The sequence below is a fragment of the Eulemur rufifrons genome, chromosome 30, assembly GCF_041146395.1.
Source record: "Eulemur rufifrons isolate Redbay chromosome 30, OSU_ERuf_1, whole genome shotgun sequence".
NCBI classification, from domain to species: Eukaryota; Metazoa; Chordata; class Mammalia; order Primates; family Lemuridae; genus Eulemur; species Eulemur rufifrons.
In genome coordinates, this window is record NC_091012.1 from 128,784,496 (window position 1) to 128,805,548 (window position 21,053).

The following is a 21,053-nucleotide window of genomic DNA, read 5'->3' on the forward strand; positions in this document are numbered from 1 at the left end:
GGGAGAGTTGTGCATGGATGCCATTGTCTGCCATTGTCTGCTTTCTTTCCCAAAGATTTTGTGATCACGCAAATGTAATTGCTACTCTGCAAGTCTGTATCCTGTGAGTCCCTAATAAATACTCCAAACGTATCAATCTGGTTGTTTCCATTCCACAGGCTCCATCAGCTCCCTGCTTTCTGGAATATCTTACACATACTCCCTCTCCTAATTTTAACTGTCCTTTCTACTCTTAATGGCCTACTTTAATTTTGATTTCTTTTTTTCTCAAAGCCTTCCTTCAGCATCCCAGATCTCAGTGAGCTTCACTTTGTGTAACAAGTTTGATTTGTGCTAAGTCATGGTATTTTCTCTTCTATTTACCTTGCGTTGCTACTTTTTAGTCACACTTTTCTACCTTGGTGCATTGTCTCCTTCTTGAAGGAAAATAGGCACATGTCCTGTGCAGTTCTGTATCCCCAGCCCCTAGTGTGGAATCATAATGTATCTCTCTCTAATATGGATTGAGGTCCTGCCTAAACACAACTGTGAAATGTGTTAATTGTCCCCATTATACAGATGGGGAACATGGGGGTCATTTTGGTAGAAAAAATTTGAATGTAGTAACATAACTGCTAAGTTTCAGGATAGGATTTGAACTGGGCTGTTAATTCAATTTTCCTTTTCTTTTTTTGTTTGAATTATTTTAGCCTTTAAATTGTATTTATTAATCTGAATTGGGAATACAGATGCTCTTCAACTTACAATGAGGTTGCATCCCAATAAACCCATCGTAAGTTGAAACTGTCATAAGTTGAAATGTATTTAATATACCTAACGTACTGAACATCACCACGGAGCCTAGCCTGCCTCAAATGGGCTTAGAACACCTACATGAGCCTACAGTTGGGCAAAATCATCTGGCAACACAGCACACGGTAGGGTATGGTTGTTTACTCTCGTGATCGTGTTGCTGACTGGGAGCTGTGCCTTGCTGCCGCTGTCCAGCATTGGGAGAGAGTATCATACTATGTATCACTAGACTGGGAGAAGCTCAAAATTCAACATTGGAAGCATGGTTTCTACTGAACGCATATTGCTTTCACACCATCATAAAGTTGAAAAATTGTAAGTCGACCCATTGTAAGTTAGGGACTGTCTGTACATGCACCATGGTAAAAAAAAAAAAAAAAAAAAAAGAAAAGAAAAGAAAAAAAATCCAGTGGTTCTAAGTCTCTTCCTGTTATACCATACCATACTGCTGGTAACTTAATACTTGCTTGTTCTCAAAATGCCCTTATTTTCCTCCAAGAAGCCAGTTAGCTATTCTGACTTCTGCTGTCCTGCTAGTGGTTCCATCACAGTATCTTGAGATGATTTTTTGGGTTGTTTTTTTTTTTGTTGTTGTTTTTTTTTTTCCACTTTCTCACCTGTCCCTGATAGTTGATAGCTCAAGGCCGGCTCATACCTCAAAGGGCCTTAAATCTACCTTGTCCATTCTCACTGCTCCCCCAGTCTGGCCTTCACTCACTACCCGGATGATGGCAGTCTCACTGCCCTTCCTATCTCCCTCTACCCACTTCCAGCTCATCCTGGGTAACCTAGAACCCTTCAGAAACCAGCAGGAATCTTCCTCTCCCTTCCGATTGAGTTCTTATCCCATGGATTCTTAACTGTTCTTGTTAAGCTATCGAGTTAGTTTTGGTAGCCTGGAGAAATGATTCTTAGTTTTCAAATAATGGTTTTAAATGCATAAAATAAAACACATAGGATTACAAGGGATTACAAAGGGAATCATTTATATTGAAGTAGTTATCAAACTCTTTCAAAAACAAATTTTGATATAGCAATCTAGTTTCCTTATTAACACATTAAATAACAAAGGTCTCTCAGCAGGTATAATAGCTATCACCATTTCAGAGCTGCAGTGAAATGATATTTTGAGATGCCTACTGCATCTATGATATGATATAAAAATATCTATGATTTGTTTGGTGATTAGTCACAAGTCCTTCTAATATTGCTATGTTACCTACATTCATAATTAAAGAAAATGCCAAATTTCAGTTAGAGTTAGAGGCTAATGAAAATGAAGTATTAATTTTTGTCTATTTTGATTTATGGACCCCAGGTTAACCCCCTCTTCCTTAGTCTGAATCTTCAGACTCTATGTGTGGCCTGTTTTCTTGTTCCCTGTTGTTATTTTAAGCTTTGGGTCCATCTCCTCTCCCTGTATGGGCTCTGTACACTGCACCATACAGATGGGAGACAAGACTGGGAGCCACCAGGTCTAGCCTGACCCCTGCACCTCTGTTCTTCTGTTTGCATCTCTGCAGGTAGAAGAAGGATGGTGGGAAGGTGTTCTCAACGGGAAGACTGGAATGTTCCCTTCCAACTTCATCAAGGAGCTGTCAGGGGAGTCAGATGAGCTCGGCATTTCCCAGGATGAGCAACTGTCCAAGTCAAGTAAGGAAGTCCACCCCATCGAGCAGGAGAGGGGCGGGCAGGCCATCGGGTCTCTGCTCCAGCCTCCCTTCTATTCTGTATCCTATGCCAAGAGGCTGTGACATAAGTGTTTTCTTGGTTACCTTAACTCATTGTAGTTTAGTAAATTTATCACTATAAAGGTGTGGCCTGCAGCCACACATTCTTTATGTCTCTGAATAGGTGACTGCCAGCCTTCATGCTGTGGTAATACTGTCTCATGGGTGGCCTGTGTTGCTGTGCCTACATATACTTCTAGAGTGTTGCTTCCTGAAAGTTTGTAATTTTTTAAATGAACCAAATGAGGTTGTCAGTATTTCTCAGCATCCTCTAAGGAACTTGGAGGAAAATGACCAAGAAAAAAATCACTGATGGTGAGAAGCGTTGTGGACAAGATGAGTGCATGCCAATTCCCTTAAAAGTCTGACAACTGAGAGTCCAGGCCCCGCTGTGAGTGAGCATGTGTGTCCTTCTGTGATGGTGAGAACGAACTTCAGGTCTTTCTTTCTCCAGGGCCTGAAGGTCTCCCTCCAGCTTCTCTGCTGCCCTTTCCGGCTCATGGAGCAAAAGGTCAGGACCGAGAAGCTTTGTTCTCCCAGTCGCTAACCCAATTTCCCATGTGGGCGTCTGTGTATCTCCTGTGCCGTCTTGAGCCAAGGTCATAGGCGTGAATGTTTAGGAGGCTCAGCTGTGTCATAATGGTGTGGCACTACCCAGGGTGGCAGACTTTCCTTTCTGACAAGAGGAGGACAGCTTAATCCTGCCGAAATAATTCTTAAATGTTTTCCTTTGCATTTGGAAAAAAATCTGATTTGAGTTGTGTTCTCATGTTAGTTTGTGTCTTTTTAATTTAACTAGTAGTATGATTGGACAAATGTCCCATTTGGAGGTAAAGCCATTTCCAGAGAAGTGCTCAGGCGACCTCCTTCACTTGGTGTCTCAGCAGCTCTCAGTCATCCAGCCTGACATCCATAGAAACGGCAGTACTGGCTGGTGAGCTCAGTGGCTTCAGCAATGCCCCTTCCCTCCACTGCCAGCACCTGGGACCCACTACCCCTGAACCCTATTCCATCCTAGAATCCATAGTAAGAAGGACTGGAGGGGATTTTGGAGCAGTGGAGTGTCTTGGAGCTCTTGCTGCCTTCTCTGACTTGGGGCAGGGAGATTCTCTACTAACATGGCCCAACCAACAAGAACAGCCAGGAGGGGAGAAGATGTGCTTGATCCCATGATAGTGGGAGTTGCTCTTGCTCCCAAAATCAATATTAGAATTCTAGCTGCCCTGGTATCTTATTTTGTACACTGAAATAGTATTGTACCTGGTAATTAAGTCCTATAACAATACCGTACCTCACGGACATTGTGGATTGAATGGGATTTTTTGGAGTGAGGACTGCATCAGGTCATTATAAACATTATTTCCATGAGGAAATGCATTACAAGTTCCAATAGCAATAATGCATATAAGCCACCTTGCCCGTAGAAGACCTTTAGGAAATACTAGCTGTTGTTGTTAGTCAGGATAACTGTTGAGACATAACCAGTTAGTATCAGCTGCTTGGAGGCTACTTGCACACTATTTGATAACCACGTTTGCTGAAACATCATGTCTGCATTTGGAAATCACTTTGAGATTCCTCTACTGATGCAGAGGAGATCTGGAGAGGTACTGGACAACCCCTTTCAGGGAGAGCCTTGACCTCTTGGTGTCCTGCCATCTTAGCTATGCTCCCAGAGCTGGAGGGTCAGCTTCTTGTGTTTTTGGAACTATTGAAACAAACTGTCTCCTCTCATTCCAAGTCAATAACACAGACAGCTGATCCCGCCTGACTCCTCAGCTCAAAGCACATGCTGCTGGGATTCCTGGTGCAGGAGGATTAGGAGGCTGGCTGGGACAGTCTTCCAATCATTTGGCCTTACGTCACTGGCTCACAAGGCACAGTCTCTCTTCTAGAGGCTGCCCCTCCTCAACACTTATTCAATTAAAAGCCTTCCATGTCAGGACCAGGACGGTCCAGTGGTTTCAGCAGCCATGTTTAGTCGCCAATGGAATCTGTCCATTGTTGAGGAGGTTGTGAGGTCCCTGGAGAGACATGGTCTCCTAACAAGGATGGATGCTTCTGATAAAAGTTACATGGCTTTTGTAATCTTCCTGTAGGTACGGTTAAAGAAAAGCAGGCCCATCTCTCCATGTGTCTGTCCATATCCATCCATTCTTCTTTCTCTCCTTCCTTCTTTTTCCCTTCTATTCTTCATTTCTTCTACCTTTATCGAGCTCCTATTGTTACTAAGGCACTGTACCAGGCACTGAAGATATAGAGACAAATCAGACAGGGTCCCTGCCTTCAGTAAGCTCACATTGCAGAAAGAGGCACACAAATCAGCAGAAGTTCAGGAAAGGGCCCCAGGGGCTGTGCTTGAGGGCATCTGAGGAAGAGTGGGGCACAAAGGCAGAGAGGCTAGTCCAGTGGGGCTTCGTAGAAGAACAGCCATGAGAATCATGTCCTATAGCTTGCTAAACGGAAATGATCCTCTGAAAGAGAGAAACAGCATCTCTTACTGTTCTGATAGGATCTTCAGTAGCCATTTACACTCTGAATTTGCTTCAGCATGTGACAGTGTTAAAATTTATATCATCAGATCAGATCACATGCTGAAACTGTGTTACTGGTACGGTTTCTCTAAGTAGAACCTTTGGTTTGGTTTTAGAATGAATCTGCTTACTCTCTACTCCCAGAGAATGGTGTTAGTAGTTTCGATGTGCTTTACGTTTGTTTTGAAATAATTAGATTCATAGGAAGTTGCAAAAACAAACACTATAGAGGAAGGGCCTGTGTATCCTTCACCCAGTTTCCCCCAGTGATAACATCTTGTATAATTATAGTAAAGGCATATTTACTTTTGTTGTAAGACTGAAAAAGACAAAATGTAATTAATGTGCAAAAGGCGTCTAGCTTTTTATTCTGGTATGAGCTAAAATGTCCTTAATCAAGGTCTTTGTTAGACCAGCCTGTTAGTATGCTTCATAAATTATGGTTTTTCACTGAGATTGCTTAATTTACATATGGCTTTGGGAGTAAGTTCCTAATGTTTGTGCCATATTGGTAATTTTTAGAGATCATAGTGATATCATATAAAAATCCTTAATTTAAATGCTTCCAGACATTAGGGTAAGGCTTTTTTAAAAGACAGATAAAATCTGTATCTTGGTACACTTGCAGAGAACCTTGTGTCCTTGTGTACAGTGAATCTTTGTACATCTCTTTGTCATCTACACACACACATACCACCTCTGTATGTGCACATGTTTATTTGGTATTTGTACTCTTCACATTTCTACTTCCAGAAAGTATTTGAGGTAGTTATTGAGTTTTGTATACCAATGGATGAATGTGACAGAAGAAACATTGGCATTATATTTATGAGGAAGTGTGCCAAGACTGCTTGACACGTGGTAGGTGTTTAATAAATGCTTGCTGAATCCTTTTTTCCTCTAAGGAGGCATTTTTATCTTTGAATGACAGGTGAAAATTGCTTGAACTTGCTTTTCTCTCACTCTGCTATAGTTTTACATATGGTGGTTGATTCTGAAAATCTCTAAACCCTCCTAGATCTTTGTTCAGAGTAATCTGATCTCTCCAGGAAAGAGTTACAGCAATTGTATTGGTCCATATTTTGGTTTCAACATTTTATCTCGGAAGAAAATTCGTAGTCATATAGTAGCAGAAACTCTTTGTTGCCTACTTAAATTTGAAAACATTGTTACCATTTACAGAACCTATGAAACCTTAAAGGTAGTTTTTCAAAAAGATTTTTATAAACTTTTTATTATAGAAAATTTCTAACATATGTAAAAGTAATAATAGTCTAATGAACCCATGTGTAACCATCACCCAGCTTCAGCAATTATCAACCCTTGGCCAATTTGTTAAAATTATAGCCTAACACATGTTTTACCCATGTTATCTTGAAGCAAACCCCAAATATCACATAATTTCATCCATAAACATTTCAGTATGTATCAATAAAAGAGTGTCTTTAAAATACTATTATCACACACACACACACACACACACAAAGTTATGACAATTTCTTAAAATAATTAAACATATGGTCAGTGTTCACTTTCTCCTAAAGTCTTCTTTTTGGATACAATTTGTTAGCTTAACTCTGGATCCAAATAAGGTACATACATAGTGATTAGTTGTTACATCTCAAATCTCTTTGAATCTGTAGATTTCTCCTTCATATCTCCTTTTCTCGTGTGTGTGTGTGTGTGTGTGTGTGTGTGTGTGGTTTTTTTTTTTTTTGCTGAAGAAATTGAACTCCTTTGTCCATTAGTTTCTTACAGTCTCTAGCTTTTGCTGATTTCATCTCTGCTGTATCATTTAATTTATATTCCTAAAAATTGATAATCAGATCTAGGGACTTGATTAGATTCAGGTTTTTTGAAAACCTGCTTCCTAGGTGGTGATGGATAGACCACTTGGAGGCTCATAATCTCTGGTCATCCTTTTTTTTGAATGTTAGCAGCCATTGGTGATTATCTCCCAAACCTAGTTGCTCCTTAAGGCTTGCAAAGTGGTGTCAACCAGGAATTTAAAAAAAAAAGGGGGGGGGCTCCCATGTAACAGATCAATAGTAAAAAAAGTGTTTAGTAAATTAGGTTTTTACAAAGCAAAACATGGAAGTGGTTGCGCTAATAGTGCAGGCAGAATCTTATGCTGTTAGGAGGGGAAAGGAATTTAGAGATTGTTTAGCCTGGTGTCAGACAAGAACACTGAAGCCCAGTGAAATTAAGTTTCTAGCCTTCCGAGTAATGAGACCAAAATGACATGCAGGCCTTCCACACTCACTCTGGTGTCACCTCCATTACGGGAATAGTTCACCTTTTCACAGAGCATCTGACAAACTTCAAACCTCGGTGCAGTTTAGCTTATTTCCTCTTACAGTCCCAGATCATGATGAATAAACTGCCTTTTCAATTACAATTTTGCATATGCTGCTCTTGACTAAATCATGTCTAAAAAATTCAGATATGACTGTTGTCCAATTTCAGTTTTATGCAATATTGCCTCACATTTAAGATACAAATGTTTTTTCTGTTTTTTACATCTTTTATGTTATTTACTTTCATTTGATTGTTGTAAAATTAAATATTCCTGGTTTTTGAAGTCCTGTAGCTACAGAAACATTTTCAGTTATTTTCCATAATCTTCAGGGGAAGAAAGTTTGTTTTTTTCTTTCTATAACCTTTAACAACCACAAGTTTTCAGTTCGAATGGAATTTCTTTTTTTTTTTTCCTACCTCTCCCCCTCAATGGAATTTTTTATTTTCCTAATTCCTTATTTAATAAGTTTGGGTTCTGATACTTTAGTGACTTGTCAGGCTAAGACAAAGATGAAGATGGCTTTTTAAAACGTATGGCAAACCACTCCCATGATACAGAAATATTGTGTTTCATTAGCTATAAGAAATGGCTCGCTCAGTGCCCCTCGCCTATAAAAACAAGAGCCAGGCTGACAGATCTCGTTCTGTGGCATCACTGGATTTTTTTGTTTTTAATATTAGATGATATTTGTTTTGGGCATGATCTATTAGCAATGAAGAACAATTAACAAATTGATTAAACAGTTTCAGGCAAAATTAGATGCTAGCATAAGCATATGATTTTGTGTTTAAATTTTAAAATTCTTCCCTTTTATAGTGTTTTCTGCCCTCAAGTACTAATATTTAATAGTGATGGTACAGTATTTCTTCCAGTAAGATAAACATCATTCATATTCATGACCTTTCCAATTGCCCGTCACTTTTGCTCTTCAGATAGGGTGGCCGTGTCTTCACTCAGCCTTGGCTCAGGCTGCTTCTCAGATCGCCTTGCTCCAGTGGACACAGAAACTTGGTAGCAAGGCTTGACCATTCAGAAACATCAAGGCCATGGTCTATCTCAGTGATTCCCAGACTTGGTCCTGGGGAAGACTACAGAGAAGTTCTGTTGTACTTGGAGGAACATTATCGAAATACTGATTTTTTTTCCTTACTTTTACTTTTCTTCTGGCACTGAGAGGACTGCTGTTGTTCAGTTTTGGAGGGCCTAGCTCACAAAACAGCCATGTTCCTTAGAAGTAATGTTAATTTAATGGCGAGTCAAACAGAATAAAAAATTTGCTCAAATGAAAACGAGCCACTGTCAGTTGCTCTGATTTTGTCATCAAGGTCCTCAAGAGCTTCAGATCTAACAAGAACACTTGAAACACTCTGTTGTTTCTCTGGATTCTTACATAGCCAGCAATTTGAAAGCTTAAGTTTTTGCTTTGATTGGCTGGAGCAAATCTGTCAAAAGGGGGGCAGATTTTAAAAGAAGGGTGTTACCACCATGGCAATAGGACACGGTAACTAGAAATACCTGGTCCCATTTAAGTTGTTGGTCTGATCATTCACAATTCCTTTCATACATTAGGAGTTCCAAGGCCCAGAAGCTGACACTGTGGTTCCTATTAGATTCCCATTTTCATATAGAGTGTTTCTAAGAAGTGAGGCAAGTTGCTCTCTCCCTCTCATTTCTAGTCTGTGCTTCTCTGTAAACGTAGCCTACCTTTTCATTCCCTCAGACTTACTGTGAAGCTGTATGACTCGCCTCTGAGTATTTAATTCACTGCCATAATGGAACTTATTTCTTAGAAAATTTGGAGTAATGCATTTATTAATTGAGTTTGCCTTTAGCAAATCATTCTACCCGCTGATGGTACTCTCTGTAGGGTATGTGTGTGTGTGTGTATGTTGGTGGGTGGGAGGGTGGGTGTGAGTACACTCAAACTGGGGCAGTAATATGTGTATATTCTGTGTACTTACTCATGGTTCCAGAGATATTTGAGCTTTACCCATGTGTTCAGTCTTATGCTGTTGATAACCTTTACTTGTAACAAAAAAAAAAATTGACATTTGACGCTGGATGAGTCCTTTGTCCTCATGCTTAAGTACAGTTTCATGAGTAATAAAGCAAAACCTCAATTAAGATGTTTCAAGAAATAGGGTTTTCTGGTGTCCTCATTACTAAGCAGAAAAACCCCTTATGTTGCTATTGGTTTCACACCTCACTGGTGAAACCTTCCCTCTAATATATTAATACATTTTCTTACTTAAAGATACTGAGGATGACAAATCTCTTAAAGAGAATTCCATGTCTTATTTAGAATCTTGGGGACATGAATATCAGTTCTTATCATATAAAGCTCCAGGGATAGAAGATAAAGGATAATGGGTCTAAATCTGTATTATGCTTAGCTCAGACTCTCCAAAGAGAAGATTGTGCTGTAACAGTTGAGTTAATTAAGGAATCTGATTGATTGGATTCCCCCTGGTTAATTGAGGTTTTCCTCAATTCTGTAGTTATAAAGTTGAAGTAGCTTCCAGGTTTTAACTGGGCATAATGTACATGCCGGTCATTTGCACAGGCAAGCCCCAATTCCAGGTACTCATTGCCATCCTGGTTGCATGGGGACTTTGGGCTCATTCTGTAACACTCTTAAATTCTGCCTAATGGTCTCTACTTAATTTTGTGGATGAAGCTCTTGCAGTGGATTCATTGAAGGCAAGTCCAGTTAAAGACTCTTCCTCTTCCTTCTTTTGCCATCATTTGCTCTCCCTTCCCCTTCTCTTGTTTTTCTCTCCCCTTCTCTTCTCTCATTCACTGTCAGGAAAGACTACCTTTGAAGGGACAATTCTGTACCGAGCTGCACCGGGAAAGACGGAGGGCCACAGACGCTATTACAGTGAGTGACCTTAACAGCAGGAGGCAATTGTAAAGATAAGATCTGGGTACTTGTGTTTTTTCATGCAGCTGCCCTTTCCTGAGCTGCTCATGCTTATGCCAAGTGTCTGTGTGAATATCCTCATCCAAGGACATGGACTTATTTGCCTAAGATAAGTGCCATCTCCTTGGCGCGTGCTACAGGAACACTTCCACCACCAGCCCCTGGCGCTTTCTTGTTTGCTTTATGCCTCTTTCGTGTATGTGACGTGTGTGCATGAACCATGCGTGCCGAGAAGGGAGCAGTAGCATTTGTCATGGCATATGTATTTGTACCAGTATCTCTGGGCTTCTAGGGTGGTGTGAGATGGCTTCCCGCAGAGATGTCAACCTTTCATAATTACTGCTTTTTTTTTTTTTAACTGGGTCATCAGAAACCAATAAACCATTTTGCCATTGCGTGGTTCAAATAAATAAGAATTTGGCATGGAAGTCCATGCCAGAAAAGATGTGTTGCTTTGTTCATTCAGCTAATCACCACACGCCAGACTTGTTTTGGCAGGACCAATGTGTAGCCTTTGGGTTGTGAAATAAGGCTGCAAAAAGTTGAGGGGATGGGGCTGAATGAGATGAAGGAATTAATCTCACGATGCCCTTCGAGCAGTTCTTGCCACACAGTAAGCATATGGTGCATGTGAGTATTAAATTAAAAATGAAAAAGTGGCTCACGGATCTCAACTGATCAGTGCTGGAAGAGTAGGGTAAATTCCACAAAAATGGACAGTTATAGGACTGGTGGAAGCCAAAATGAGGAAACTTTGTTCTTTTTGTCACCTTGAAGGAAAAACATCCACTGTAGTGTGCATATATACATATGCATACATATATACATGCACAGATGTGATGAAAGAGGTTTAGACATGAACACCAGAACCGTGTCTGGGGTGAAGTTTATTTTTATTGTTATTCTACCACGGGTAGATGCATGGCCCTACTGCACTTGACTTCAGCACACATGCAGAGTGCCACCTGTGCCTCATCATGGGAGTTTGATAGCACCCAGATTGTTTGTGACCCATTAACCTAGAGGAGCCCACCAGCCACTTGTCTAGAAGTCACACCAGTGTACACTGCTAAAATGCTAAAAAGTGTTGCCAAACATGCACACTTCCTGAGCTTATCTCACCACTGCCTACCCGTGATGAGCCCTTCATGAACTGGCCCCAGTCTGCAGTCCACTCTCTGGGTTTCACTGCCTGAGAGTGTCACCTGGTATTCTGAGCATGACGTGGGGACATTTTATGGGCTAACATGTACGATGGGCACCAGTAACTAAAAGATGCAGCGCCACACATGGACATGAAAGTGAAAAGTCACCTTTCTTTCCCTTCAAAGGGAAGGAACTAGATTTTTAGTTATTTCACCAACATAGATATTCACATATTTAATTTACTTAAAATGGATAGAACCGGGTTGCCAGAATTTCCAGAAGAAAAATCTGCCATGTCTTTCCTTCCCAGGTCATGCTTGTGTGGTGGAATGTGCAACCTCTCCCGGTGTAACGTAGAGTATTTCTCACAGTGATTAGTATAAAGTTATTAAGATGAGCCTGGAAGACAGCGAATCCCTAAATCCAGGAGCTCAGTGAAATCAGGATGACAGTGGTTGAAAATATTATGGTTCTAGCTAATGGGGAATTATAGAAGAACCCTTCAAATTCCTCTTTGAAGAACTAAAATAGACTTGCCCTAATCTATCTGCCCTGCTGCCTTCTGGGTGGGGGAGGAGAGACAGAGGGGTGGTGATGGTTTCTTTCCACTAGTCATTTCTTTACTTCACCCTCAAATGGGTCTTTCCAAAGCAGAAAAGAAAATACAAGCCATTTATCACATAGAAAAAATCCATACGGCAAAATGAGAACATGTTAAATGGGAAGTGACACAATATTTAGACTCCAAAATTATATCTCCAGCAGGGATATTTCCAAAAACAATGAACAGATAAACACATGAATGAATAACTCATCTAGGGGGGTTCTCCATGTTTGCACACTCAAATCCAGTCATGTGAATCGCAGCCGACCCCCTTGTTGTGGGCTGCTCCTCATTGTTCTGTCCTCTGTTCTAGCTCACAAATGCTGCTCTTTAGTTAATTAAAATGTGCACCAGGGATCTTCTTTCTCCCCCACCCTTTTGGCTTAAAAATACCATTTTATGGAAAACAGCAACAACAATAAATGAAACCATTGTTTTAAGGATTTGATTTTGAAACTTGTTAGCAATTTATAATGACCTTTCTATATATCTTGTCTGTTTTCATTTAACAGTTTCTTCCTGCACTGAGACTTCCTTATTTGAATGACTTCAACATTTTATGACATTTTATGTGAGCAATTATTTGGTGTATCATTCTTATGGACTAGGAGGCCGCCTTACCTGTAGGAAGATAATGTACAATTCACTAATAGAGATCAAAATTGGATGGTGTGCTTTCATTCCAAGGGCATCGTTCTGATCAGCAGATATGTAGTAAACGTTCAGGAGCTATCCTATATGTCTAAAGACTTTCAGAGACAGGTTTGATGACAGAATTTAGTATTCCATAAAATATTCTTTGAATCCTGCCCTTCGATGGCATAATTGATGTACTGACCATGAAAGATAGAATGTATACCCAGAAATTAACTAGACACAAATAGGCTCTTCCTTTTAGGAACATGATTGTGGGCAGAGCCTGGGGAAAAAAGAATCTGGGGAGGTAAGTGTCCATGTTGTTTTGCTAATAAGTATTTTATGACTTCCAATACCCTGCCACGAGGTCGAAAGAAGAGAGTCCTGTTCCCAGTGTTCTTCTTTGGGAAGGGATTCAGCTTTGAGAAAACAATGGTGTTACAGGAGGGAAGAAGAGCTGTAGTAGGGTTGGAGGATTCTGGTCTCTGGGATGGCAGCTTCCTTTCCCTCTTTAACAAACACGATCATCTTGCTAGTGAAACCGTCTTAATGTCAAGTTTGGTTTAATGCTTTCCTAGAGAAACCTGTCTGCATGCATTTATTCCTTGTGAAGCCATCCAAAGAGATTTAATTCTTTGGCAGTTATAATTTTGTGTGGTTTCTTTAATGGCTAATTTGTTTAAATGGCTTTTAGCTTTACAGTTTCCCTTTAGGAAATGTTACTTTCATTGCTAATTGCTAATTGACATGAGTCATAGAAATTGGAGGTACAGTATGTGGTATTGACTGGGCGGGGATGCAAGGAGGTGGGTGGAAAGGGTTGTTATTGCACAGGCTATGGCAAAATAAATTTGGATCAGAACCAGTCTCTGGCCGAATAGGGGTAAAATTTCATATGTACAGGGAGATCTGATTTGTAATTAGATTTTTCTGAAAACTTGTTTTGATTCACTTCTTAAAATTAAAGGCCAGGGGTGGGGAGATCAAACAAAACTCAGAGCCAGCCAAACTGCTCAACACACTGCATACAAAAGCCCGGTGCAAGTTATCCTGTACCCAGTGACACTTTGAGAGGTGGTTCCTGGCTGGCTGTGAAGTTCTTCTTCAGGGCTCTGGCTGATTTCTGAGCTCTTTCTCTCCCATCCCCACTCTTGACAGGTTTAAGGGAAACCACAGGCTCCGAGAGCGATGGGGGTGACTCAAGCAGCACCAAGTCCGAAGGTGCCAACGGGACAGTGGCGACTGCAGCAATCCAGCCCAAGAAAGTTAAGGGAGTGGGCTTTGGAGATATTTTCAAAGACAAGCCAATCAAACTAAGACCAAGGTCAATTGAAGTAGAAAATGACTTTCTGCCAGTGGAAAAGGTACGTTCAATAGTTTGTTTGATTTCAACGTAAAGCAAAATATCCAAAAGTATTAATACATTGTGGCATTTGGAGCCAGAGGCTTCTGATGCTTCTTTTGGGGTTTCAGCATCCTCATATACTAGCTGTTTGTCCTCTCTCCTTTTTTAGCTCTGCCTCTGTGTGGGAATGACTTCCCTCCAAAGGCTCGTGCTCTAGTTTGCTGCTTGCTCTCTTACTGATCTCTCTAGGGAATGCTTGTCAGGGTGACTTTTCAAATAGACCAGCACTTCTCCATCTCCTTCCCAGAAAAGCCCCTCATGCCTGGACCCAGCTAAACACATGGTCCTGACACTTTTCAGACACCTGCCAATCTCTCACCTCTCCTTGTACGTATCACTAGTGCTTTGTGATTGGGTGTGTTCACTGCGGTTCTGCAACAGAGAAAATGAATTGTGCATTTTTTTCTCTAAGAGTCAGGGGGAGACGATTTCCGACTGCTGAAAGGAAGTCTCCCGTGGATGTGAATGATGGAGATGGCCTGTGCTGTGACTCCCTGGGTTGTTACCATCAGGAAGCTAGTTGTTTCCCTCGCCTCTGGCTCTGGGTTGGTGAGAGGCAGACAGCGTGTTGCTGCTGAGTACGCGGTTGCCACAGCAACACACCCAGAGCCCTCGCACTTGTGGCTGCTAATGACGTCTACTGTGGTGTACTTCTAAGCATCACGTCCTCGCTTAGGAGTTGATAAATACTGTGGAATTTTCCAGACTGTAATAGGCTACACTCGTGCTGTGCTTAAGGAATGTTTGTTAATTCGATTCAGTGCTGAAATTTTTGCTTTGACGTTTGTGCCAGCAGGCCTGGCGGATGGGGTATTGGCAACATTTCTAATGCAGGTTTATTGGTGGCTTTTAAGCGTTTTTCAATTTTTGGTGAGATGAAATTTTAAAGAGTGCATCATCTTCTGCAGCTGTTGAACTTCCACTCCCCCCTCCCCATCCGCAGCAACCTTGCTGGGTGTCACCATGCGTTAGAAGCAGACTCTGAAAAGGAAAACTTTTGGACACTTACTTCCTTTAAAGATGAATAAGGCAGAAAGGGCAAATACCTGGAAATTAAAGATTGTTTCATTTAAACTTTTCTTTTTTTGTTGTTGTTGTTGCTTCTCTGAGCCAACATTGTTCCTTTCAGGAATCAATATGTGATATTTTTCAAGATCTGAAAACTATCTAGTTAGTATCCCAGCTTGTGAGCTCACTTCTGTTTCACATGGTCACATTCGGATTCCTGTAAATATTTGTGAAAGAGCAAGTCCTCATCTTGGGAAAGAACAATGGATGTAGTTTTTCTTTGTTTTATTCAAATGGTTGAAGTGAAAATGACCATTGACTCAGTCAGCAAACAGTTCATTCCTTTCATTTGTTTTATGATTTTTGTTCTTCTCTGTGTAGGAGGACATTGTGTGTGCGTGTGTGTGTGTGTGTGTGTGTGTGCGTGTGTGTGTGACTTTATTATTGCTATTAGTATTTATTTTATCTGCTAATAATAAATTGGGTTATTAACAGCAATGTCAATGTCAAATATAGTACTCTCAAGTTCATGTCTCAGCACACACATTTCTTCCCTGAAGCCCAGAGCTGTTATATGTCCAACTGCCTACTTCAAAATCTCCACTTGGAGATCTTAAATTCAGATCCGTTTATCCAAACCTGAACTCATTATCCCCCTCCAACTGTTCTGCCCACACCTTTCCCCATCTCAGTTGAAGGCACTGTCGTCCCCGCCCCCCCCCTGCATTGCTCAGGACAAAAACCCTCGGGTTGTCCCTGACTCCTCTTTCTCTCAGGAAATCCCATCAGCTCTGCCCCTTAACTGTGTCCGGCATCCACTCACCCATGTCTCATTACCCCCATGGCTCCCCAATAGGCCTCTCTGCTTCCTACAGTCTAGTCTCAAGAGCAAAGCCAGGGGCAAGCCTTTGAAAAACCTACTCGGCTGCATGCAGCCCTGCCTGCCCAGGCTTCCCTGAGAATAAAAGTGAAAGTCTTCACTGGTTCCAGAGGGACTAACCCTCATTACTGCCTTGCTCACCTCTCTTTTACTTCATTCGGGCCTCCTTGCTCTTCCTCAAACACACCCTGCACACTCCCACTGGGGGAAGTTCGCTGTGGTGGTTTCCTCGCCTTGGCCACTCTGCTTCTAGCTGCCCACGTGGCTGCCTCCCTTTGATCCCTGCAGTCTTTGCTCAAACCTCACCCCATCCCCCTTCCTGGCACTGCATATTTTGTTTTCCATCACATGTACCATCTTCTAATGTATGTATTTTTTATTATATTCGTTACTTGTTATGTTGCTTAGAAAAGTGCATGGCACATAGTAGGTGCTCAATAAATATTTGTTGAGTGACTAATATTAAAAACTATAGGCCGGGCGCAGTGGCTCACGCCTGTAATCCTAGCACTCTGGGAGGCTGAGGCGGGCGGATTGTTTGAGCTCAGGAGTTCGAGACCAGCCTGAGCAAGAACAAGACCCCGTCTCTACTAAAAATAGAAAGAAAATATATGGACAGCTAAAAATATATAGAGAAAAAATTAGCCGGGCATGGTGGCACGTGCCTGTGGTCCCAGCTACTCGGGAGGCTGAGGCAGTAGGATTGCTTGAGCCCAGGAGTTTGAGGTTGCTGTGAGCTAGGCTGACGCCAAGGCACTCACTCTAGCCCGGGCAACAGAGCGAGACTCTGTCTCAAAAGAAAAAAAAAAAAGCTATATTAACATTGCACTTTAGAGATTACACACATCTATAGAATGAGGGGACTGGGTGGGATAACATAAAAGTTGAATGGTTGAAAATATAGTTCACTGCATCTTTGTAAAACAGATGATTTATTGCATTGGTATTGGTGACATGAAATGTTAACTTCATCAGATATATATGTGTGTGTGTGTACGCACACACGTGTGCATTGAGCATCCTTAATCTGAAGTCTGAAGTGCTCCAAAATAGAAACATTTTGAGTGCTGACACAATGTTCAAAGTAAATGGTCATTGGAACGTTTTGGATTTCAGATTTTTGGATTAGGGATGCTCAACCTGTATATATTCTGCAGATACTCTAAAATCCCAAAAAACCTGAAATTGGAAACACTTCTGGTCCCAAGCATTTCGGATATATGTGTGTAATTTGTTTGCAGAATGAAACCATGTGCTGGAAGCTCCCTTAACCCACTTCTCGTTGCGAAGCCTCTGGGGAAAACATAAACTTCCCAGCCTGCTTTACTGGCTGTGGACAATTTTTACAATATCTAAGAGGATTTGAAACTGTCTCCACCTCCCTGTTGTTGATGCCACAGATAGTTGCATAGATTTATGGATCCATTATGTGATTGCATAACCTGGCACAAGAGCTGATGAATGTGATATTGTTTTATTAGCATACAACCTGGTTCTCATCACTTTTGAGATGGTTTTGTGTCCAAGATTTATGTTTAAGGAAGGAAATTTCCTTTGAGAATTGAGCTTGCGCTTTTGATTTTATAGAAGCACAAATTGGATCTCATGTGACACCATTTGGTAGGTGAGGCCCAAGCAGGTCTCCCACTTAGGCTGGGACAGTTGGCCTTTTGACATGGCTGATTTGATAACTTGGATGAGGAAAAAAAGGAGTCTGACAATCTGACAATTATTAACAGCTGTAAGTGTCATATTATACTTTTTGTTCAATTTGTGAAGTATCGCGATCCACTTTTGTGAGTCAGTAGTTAATTTTGTGCTTATCTTACCTATGTTTAATCCATATCGCCCTATGGAGAGTAGATGATTAGATTATACACCAGGGGAGAGAGATTGCATAACATCCCTCCACCAACTGTGAATAGATAAATAGTTTGTATAGGTATTCTTGCTTCTCTTATTAAGCTATAAGGAAGGACCTCATTTATGAATCTTTTTAATACTACCATATGGGTATGCATGTGATCAATTTATTTAATGTACCATCTAACTGAAATATTTACAGATGAGATGATACAATGTCTGGAATTTGCTTCCTGTAGTCCAGAAGATGAAAGATTAGAGACAAGATTAATCATGAGTTGATAATTGTTGAAACCGGGTGGTGCATACATGATGGTTCATTACATTCTATTTCTGTGTATGTTGGAAATTTTCATTGATAAAAGATTCAAGGAAACAAAAGAACCTTAGACAAAAATTACCATTTAAGCTCAGATGTAAATATGTGCTGTATCAAAATAATGGAAAATACTCTGTGGCTAAAGATGAAACACGTTAAATATCAGTTGATGAGAGGAGAATGGTACCGTTGTCCTAGCTGATTGACCTTGACAAAGTTGGCCTCAGTTGGGCCATCTATAAAATGGCAATATTCTTTTTATCTATCCTACTTCATAGGACTTCAAAAAAATGATATGTAGCTGAAAATACTTTGTAAATTGTAAATGTAACTCATTTGAACTAGTGTTTATTGAGCACTATCTATATGCTGGGCACTGGGGACACAGTGGTAAGGGAGACCAGATCACTGCCCTCAGGGAGCTACAGAAAAGTAAACGAACAATAATAATAGAGTATGGGAAATGCCACCATCACTGAGAACACAGTGCTGCGGCTGCAGTAGCCCACAGGCGTGGAAGGAAGCAGTGAGTTGTTAGGAAGGCTGAAGAGTGTGTGCGTGTGTGTGTGTGTGTGTGTGTGTGTGTGGCTATTTCCTGCAGGAAGTGATACTTAGGCTGAGAACCATGGGTCCAGCAGGCATTTATCAAGCAAAGGAGCATGGAGTTACTAAGGTGGGAAGAGCATAAATGCCTTGAAGGGGGAAAGAGATAGCACAGATAGTGTGTAGAGGCTCCAGTGGGAGCGGGGGAAAGAAGCAGGGCCCAGATCATGAAGAGCCTTGTGAGATTTGTTAAGGAGTTGGACTTGATCTTGGAAGCAATGGGGAACTATCCAAGGGTTTTAAGCAAGAGAGTGACATAATCAAATGGATGGTTTAGAGCAAGTATTCCAATTGTAGTGTGAGGGGTAGATTACAGAAGATAGGGTGACTAAAATTCAGAAGAGAGGTGACAGAAATTTCTATTGGCTTCCTAAATAGCCTGCCACTACCAAACTAGGTTCTAAACCAGTTAATTAGTAAGATGAGTCCTGAATGGAGAATCAAAATATTTTTGCTAATTTTTTTCAGTATGGACATCCAGTTGACCCAGCACTGTTCATCAAAAAGATCATCCTTTCTGCACTGCACAGCTCTATCACCCTTGTCATAACTTAAGTGGCCATGTATAAGTGGGTCCATTTCTGGACTCTCTGTTCTGTTGGTCTGTTTGTCCTTGAGTCCATTCTACACTGCTTTGATCTTTGTTCCTCTTCAAGATCACCTAGGCTATTCTTGGCCACTTGCATTTTCATTTACATTTTTAAATCAGCTTGTCAATGCCCCTTTCGGGGTGGGGGGGGGGGGAAGCAAAAAACCTCCTGGAATTTTGGTTGAGATTGCATTGAATCTATAGATACTTTTGGTGAGAATTGATACCTTTCCAATCGATGAACATGAACATGGTATATCCCTCTATTTATGTAGATCTTATTTCATTTTGTGAAAAGTCCTCAGGCTGTACACATATGATTTGTGCATCTTTCTGTACATACATTATATTGCAAGGTTATTACTGATGAAGGCAAAGTTGGAAGATATAGATAAGTGTGAGGGACAAATGGGCCTGCCAGCTGATCTCCAGAATTAGACAGATTCACCCACCCAATCTCAGTGACATGGGACTAGCTAGGGCCAATGTGAGATAGAAGGACCTGCCCTTTGAGGAACAGCAGAGAAGGCCAACTTCCAAGAGGAGGAAAGAGAAGAGCTGAGATGAGCATGCCCAGTTTATTTTTTCTAAATTCACCTATCAGATGTAATTCCACTCTCTTGGCGGAGAGTAAATAAAGGGGAAGAGAGTGCCAGGAGTGTCCAGTTGTGTTCAGAGAGTGTCCATTTGAATTCCCTTTACGTGGAAGGAAGCATCAAGAATAGGGGATGTCCTCTCTGACAGCTTTAACCATTGTCATTGACAGAAATGAATGGTTCGGGGAAATATTTTGTAGGTAGAATTGAGAAGTTTGATAGTATGTAGGAGATAATGGAGAGGGAAGACTTGAAGGTGATGCCTTGGGCAACTGGCTTAAGCAGCTGGATGGATGGTAGTACTATTTCCTGATTAGAAAACTTCCCTCTTCTGGAGGAAGAAGATAATTTAGGAGGAAGATCATGGGTTAGACTAGCTGGATTTTGAGGTATTCGTGAGACTGTATCAAGGGGAGGCATCCAGCAGGCAGATGGATAAATACCTCTGGCGATTGGGAGAGAACAGTAGATGCAGGTGTAAGAATCATCAGCCTAGAGATTGGGCTGGAAGGTTATGAGCAGGAAGGCAGCCCAGACAAGACCTTATTCTCATGAAGGCATCTGGTACCTCTATCTCCTACCTGTGGACCTGAACAGGAATTTCCTCATCAGGTGGTTTCCCTGTGACCCCAGCCTGGCCCCTACTCTCTTTTTCTAAACTCCTTCCCTTTTTATGAGTCATGTAGATGATCAGTCCTGACCAACCACTTAGGGAAAGGAGTATCAGATGTTACTCACGGATTGGTAAGTTACAGGTACTTGGGTGAGTCCCAGGACCTAGGCTGACATGGGTTTTGCGGAGAATAATACTGGCTTTTTGGTGCCAGCTCATTCCACGCCCAGGCTCTCTAGGCACTACCAGTCTTGGCACCCTTGATTATTGGGAAAAACAGTCTTTTGTGCATGGTTGGAAAAGATACTTTGAAACTCCATGGTTTGCCAGGTTGGTTGTTTACTGGATCCCCTACAGAGAAATCCTATAAGAAGCTTCCTTTGCCATGGTCTTCCTGTCTTAGCTGATTTCCATTAGTGACTTCTGACATCTCTCTCTTGAAAGAATTTTGTTTTTCTACATTTTGTACTAGATGCTGTGTATGTGACAGTCTTTTTAAACTCTCATTATCTT

At 41.2% G+C, this 21,053-nt stretch overlaps 1 protein-coding gene across 11 annotated transcripts in view; it reads left to right on the forward strand.

The window, feature by feature from the left end:
• SH3KBP1 (SH3 domain containing kinase binding protein 1) overlaps nucleotides 1-21,053 on the forward strand; it is a 312,915-nt gene that overhangs the window by 163,281 nt on the left and 128,581 nt on the right. For 4 of the 11 annotated variants that reach the window (XM_069464020.1, XM_069464024.1, XM_069464025.1 and 1 more), the window contains 3 exons: nucleotides 2,316-2,445; nucleotides 10,162-10,236; nucleotides 13,823-14,028. In XM_069464020.1, the coding sequence (XP_069320121.1) occupies nucleotides 2,316-2,445; nucleotides 10,162-10,236; nucleotides 13,823-14,028 (411 nt within the window). Of the gene's footprint in view, nucleotides 1-2,315; nucleotides 2,446-2,976; nucleotides 3,034-10,161; nucleotides 10,237-13,822; nucleotides 14,029-21,053 lie in introns of all 11 variants that reach the window. The other 7 variants (XM_069464023.1, XM_069464027.1, XM_069464021.1 and 4 more) reach the window with 2 other exon arrangements.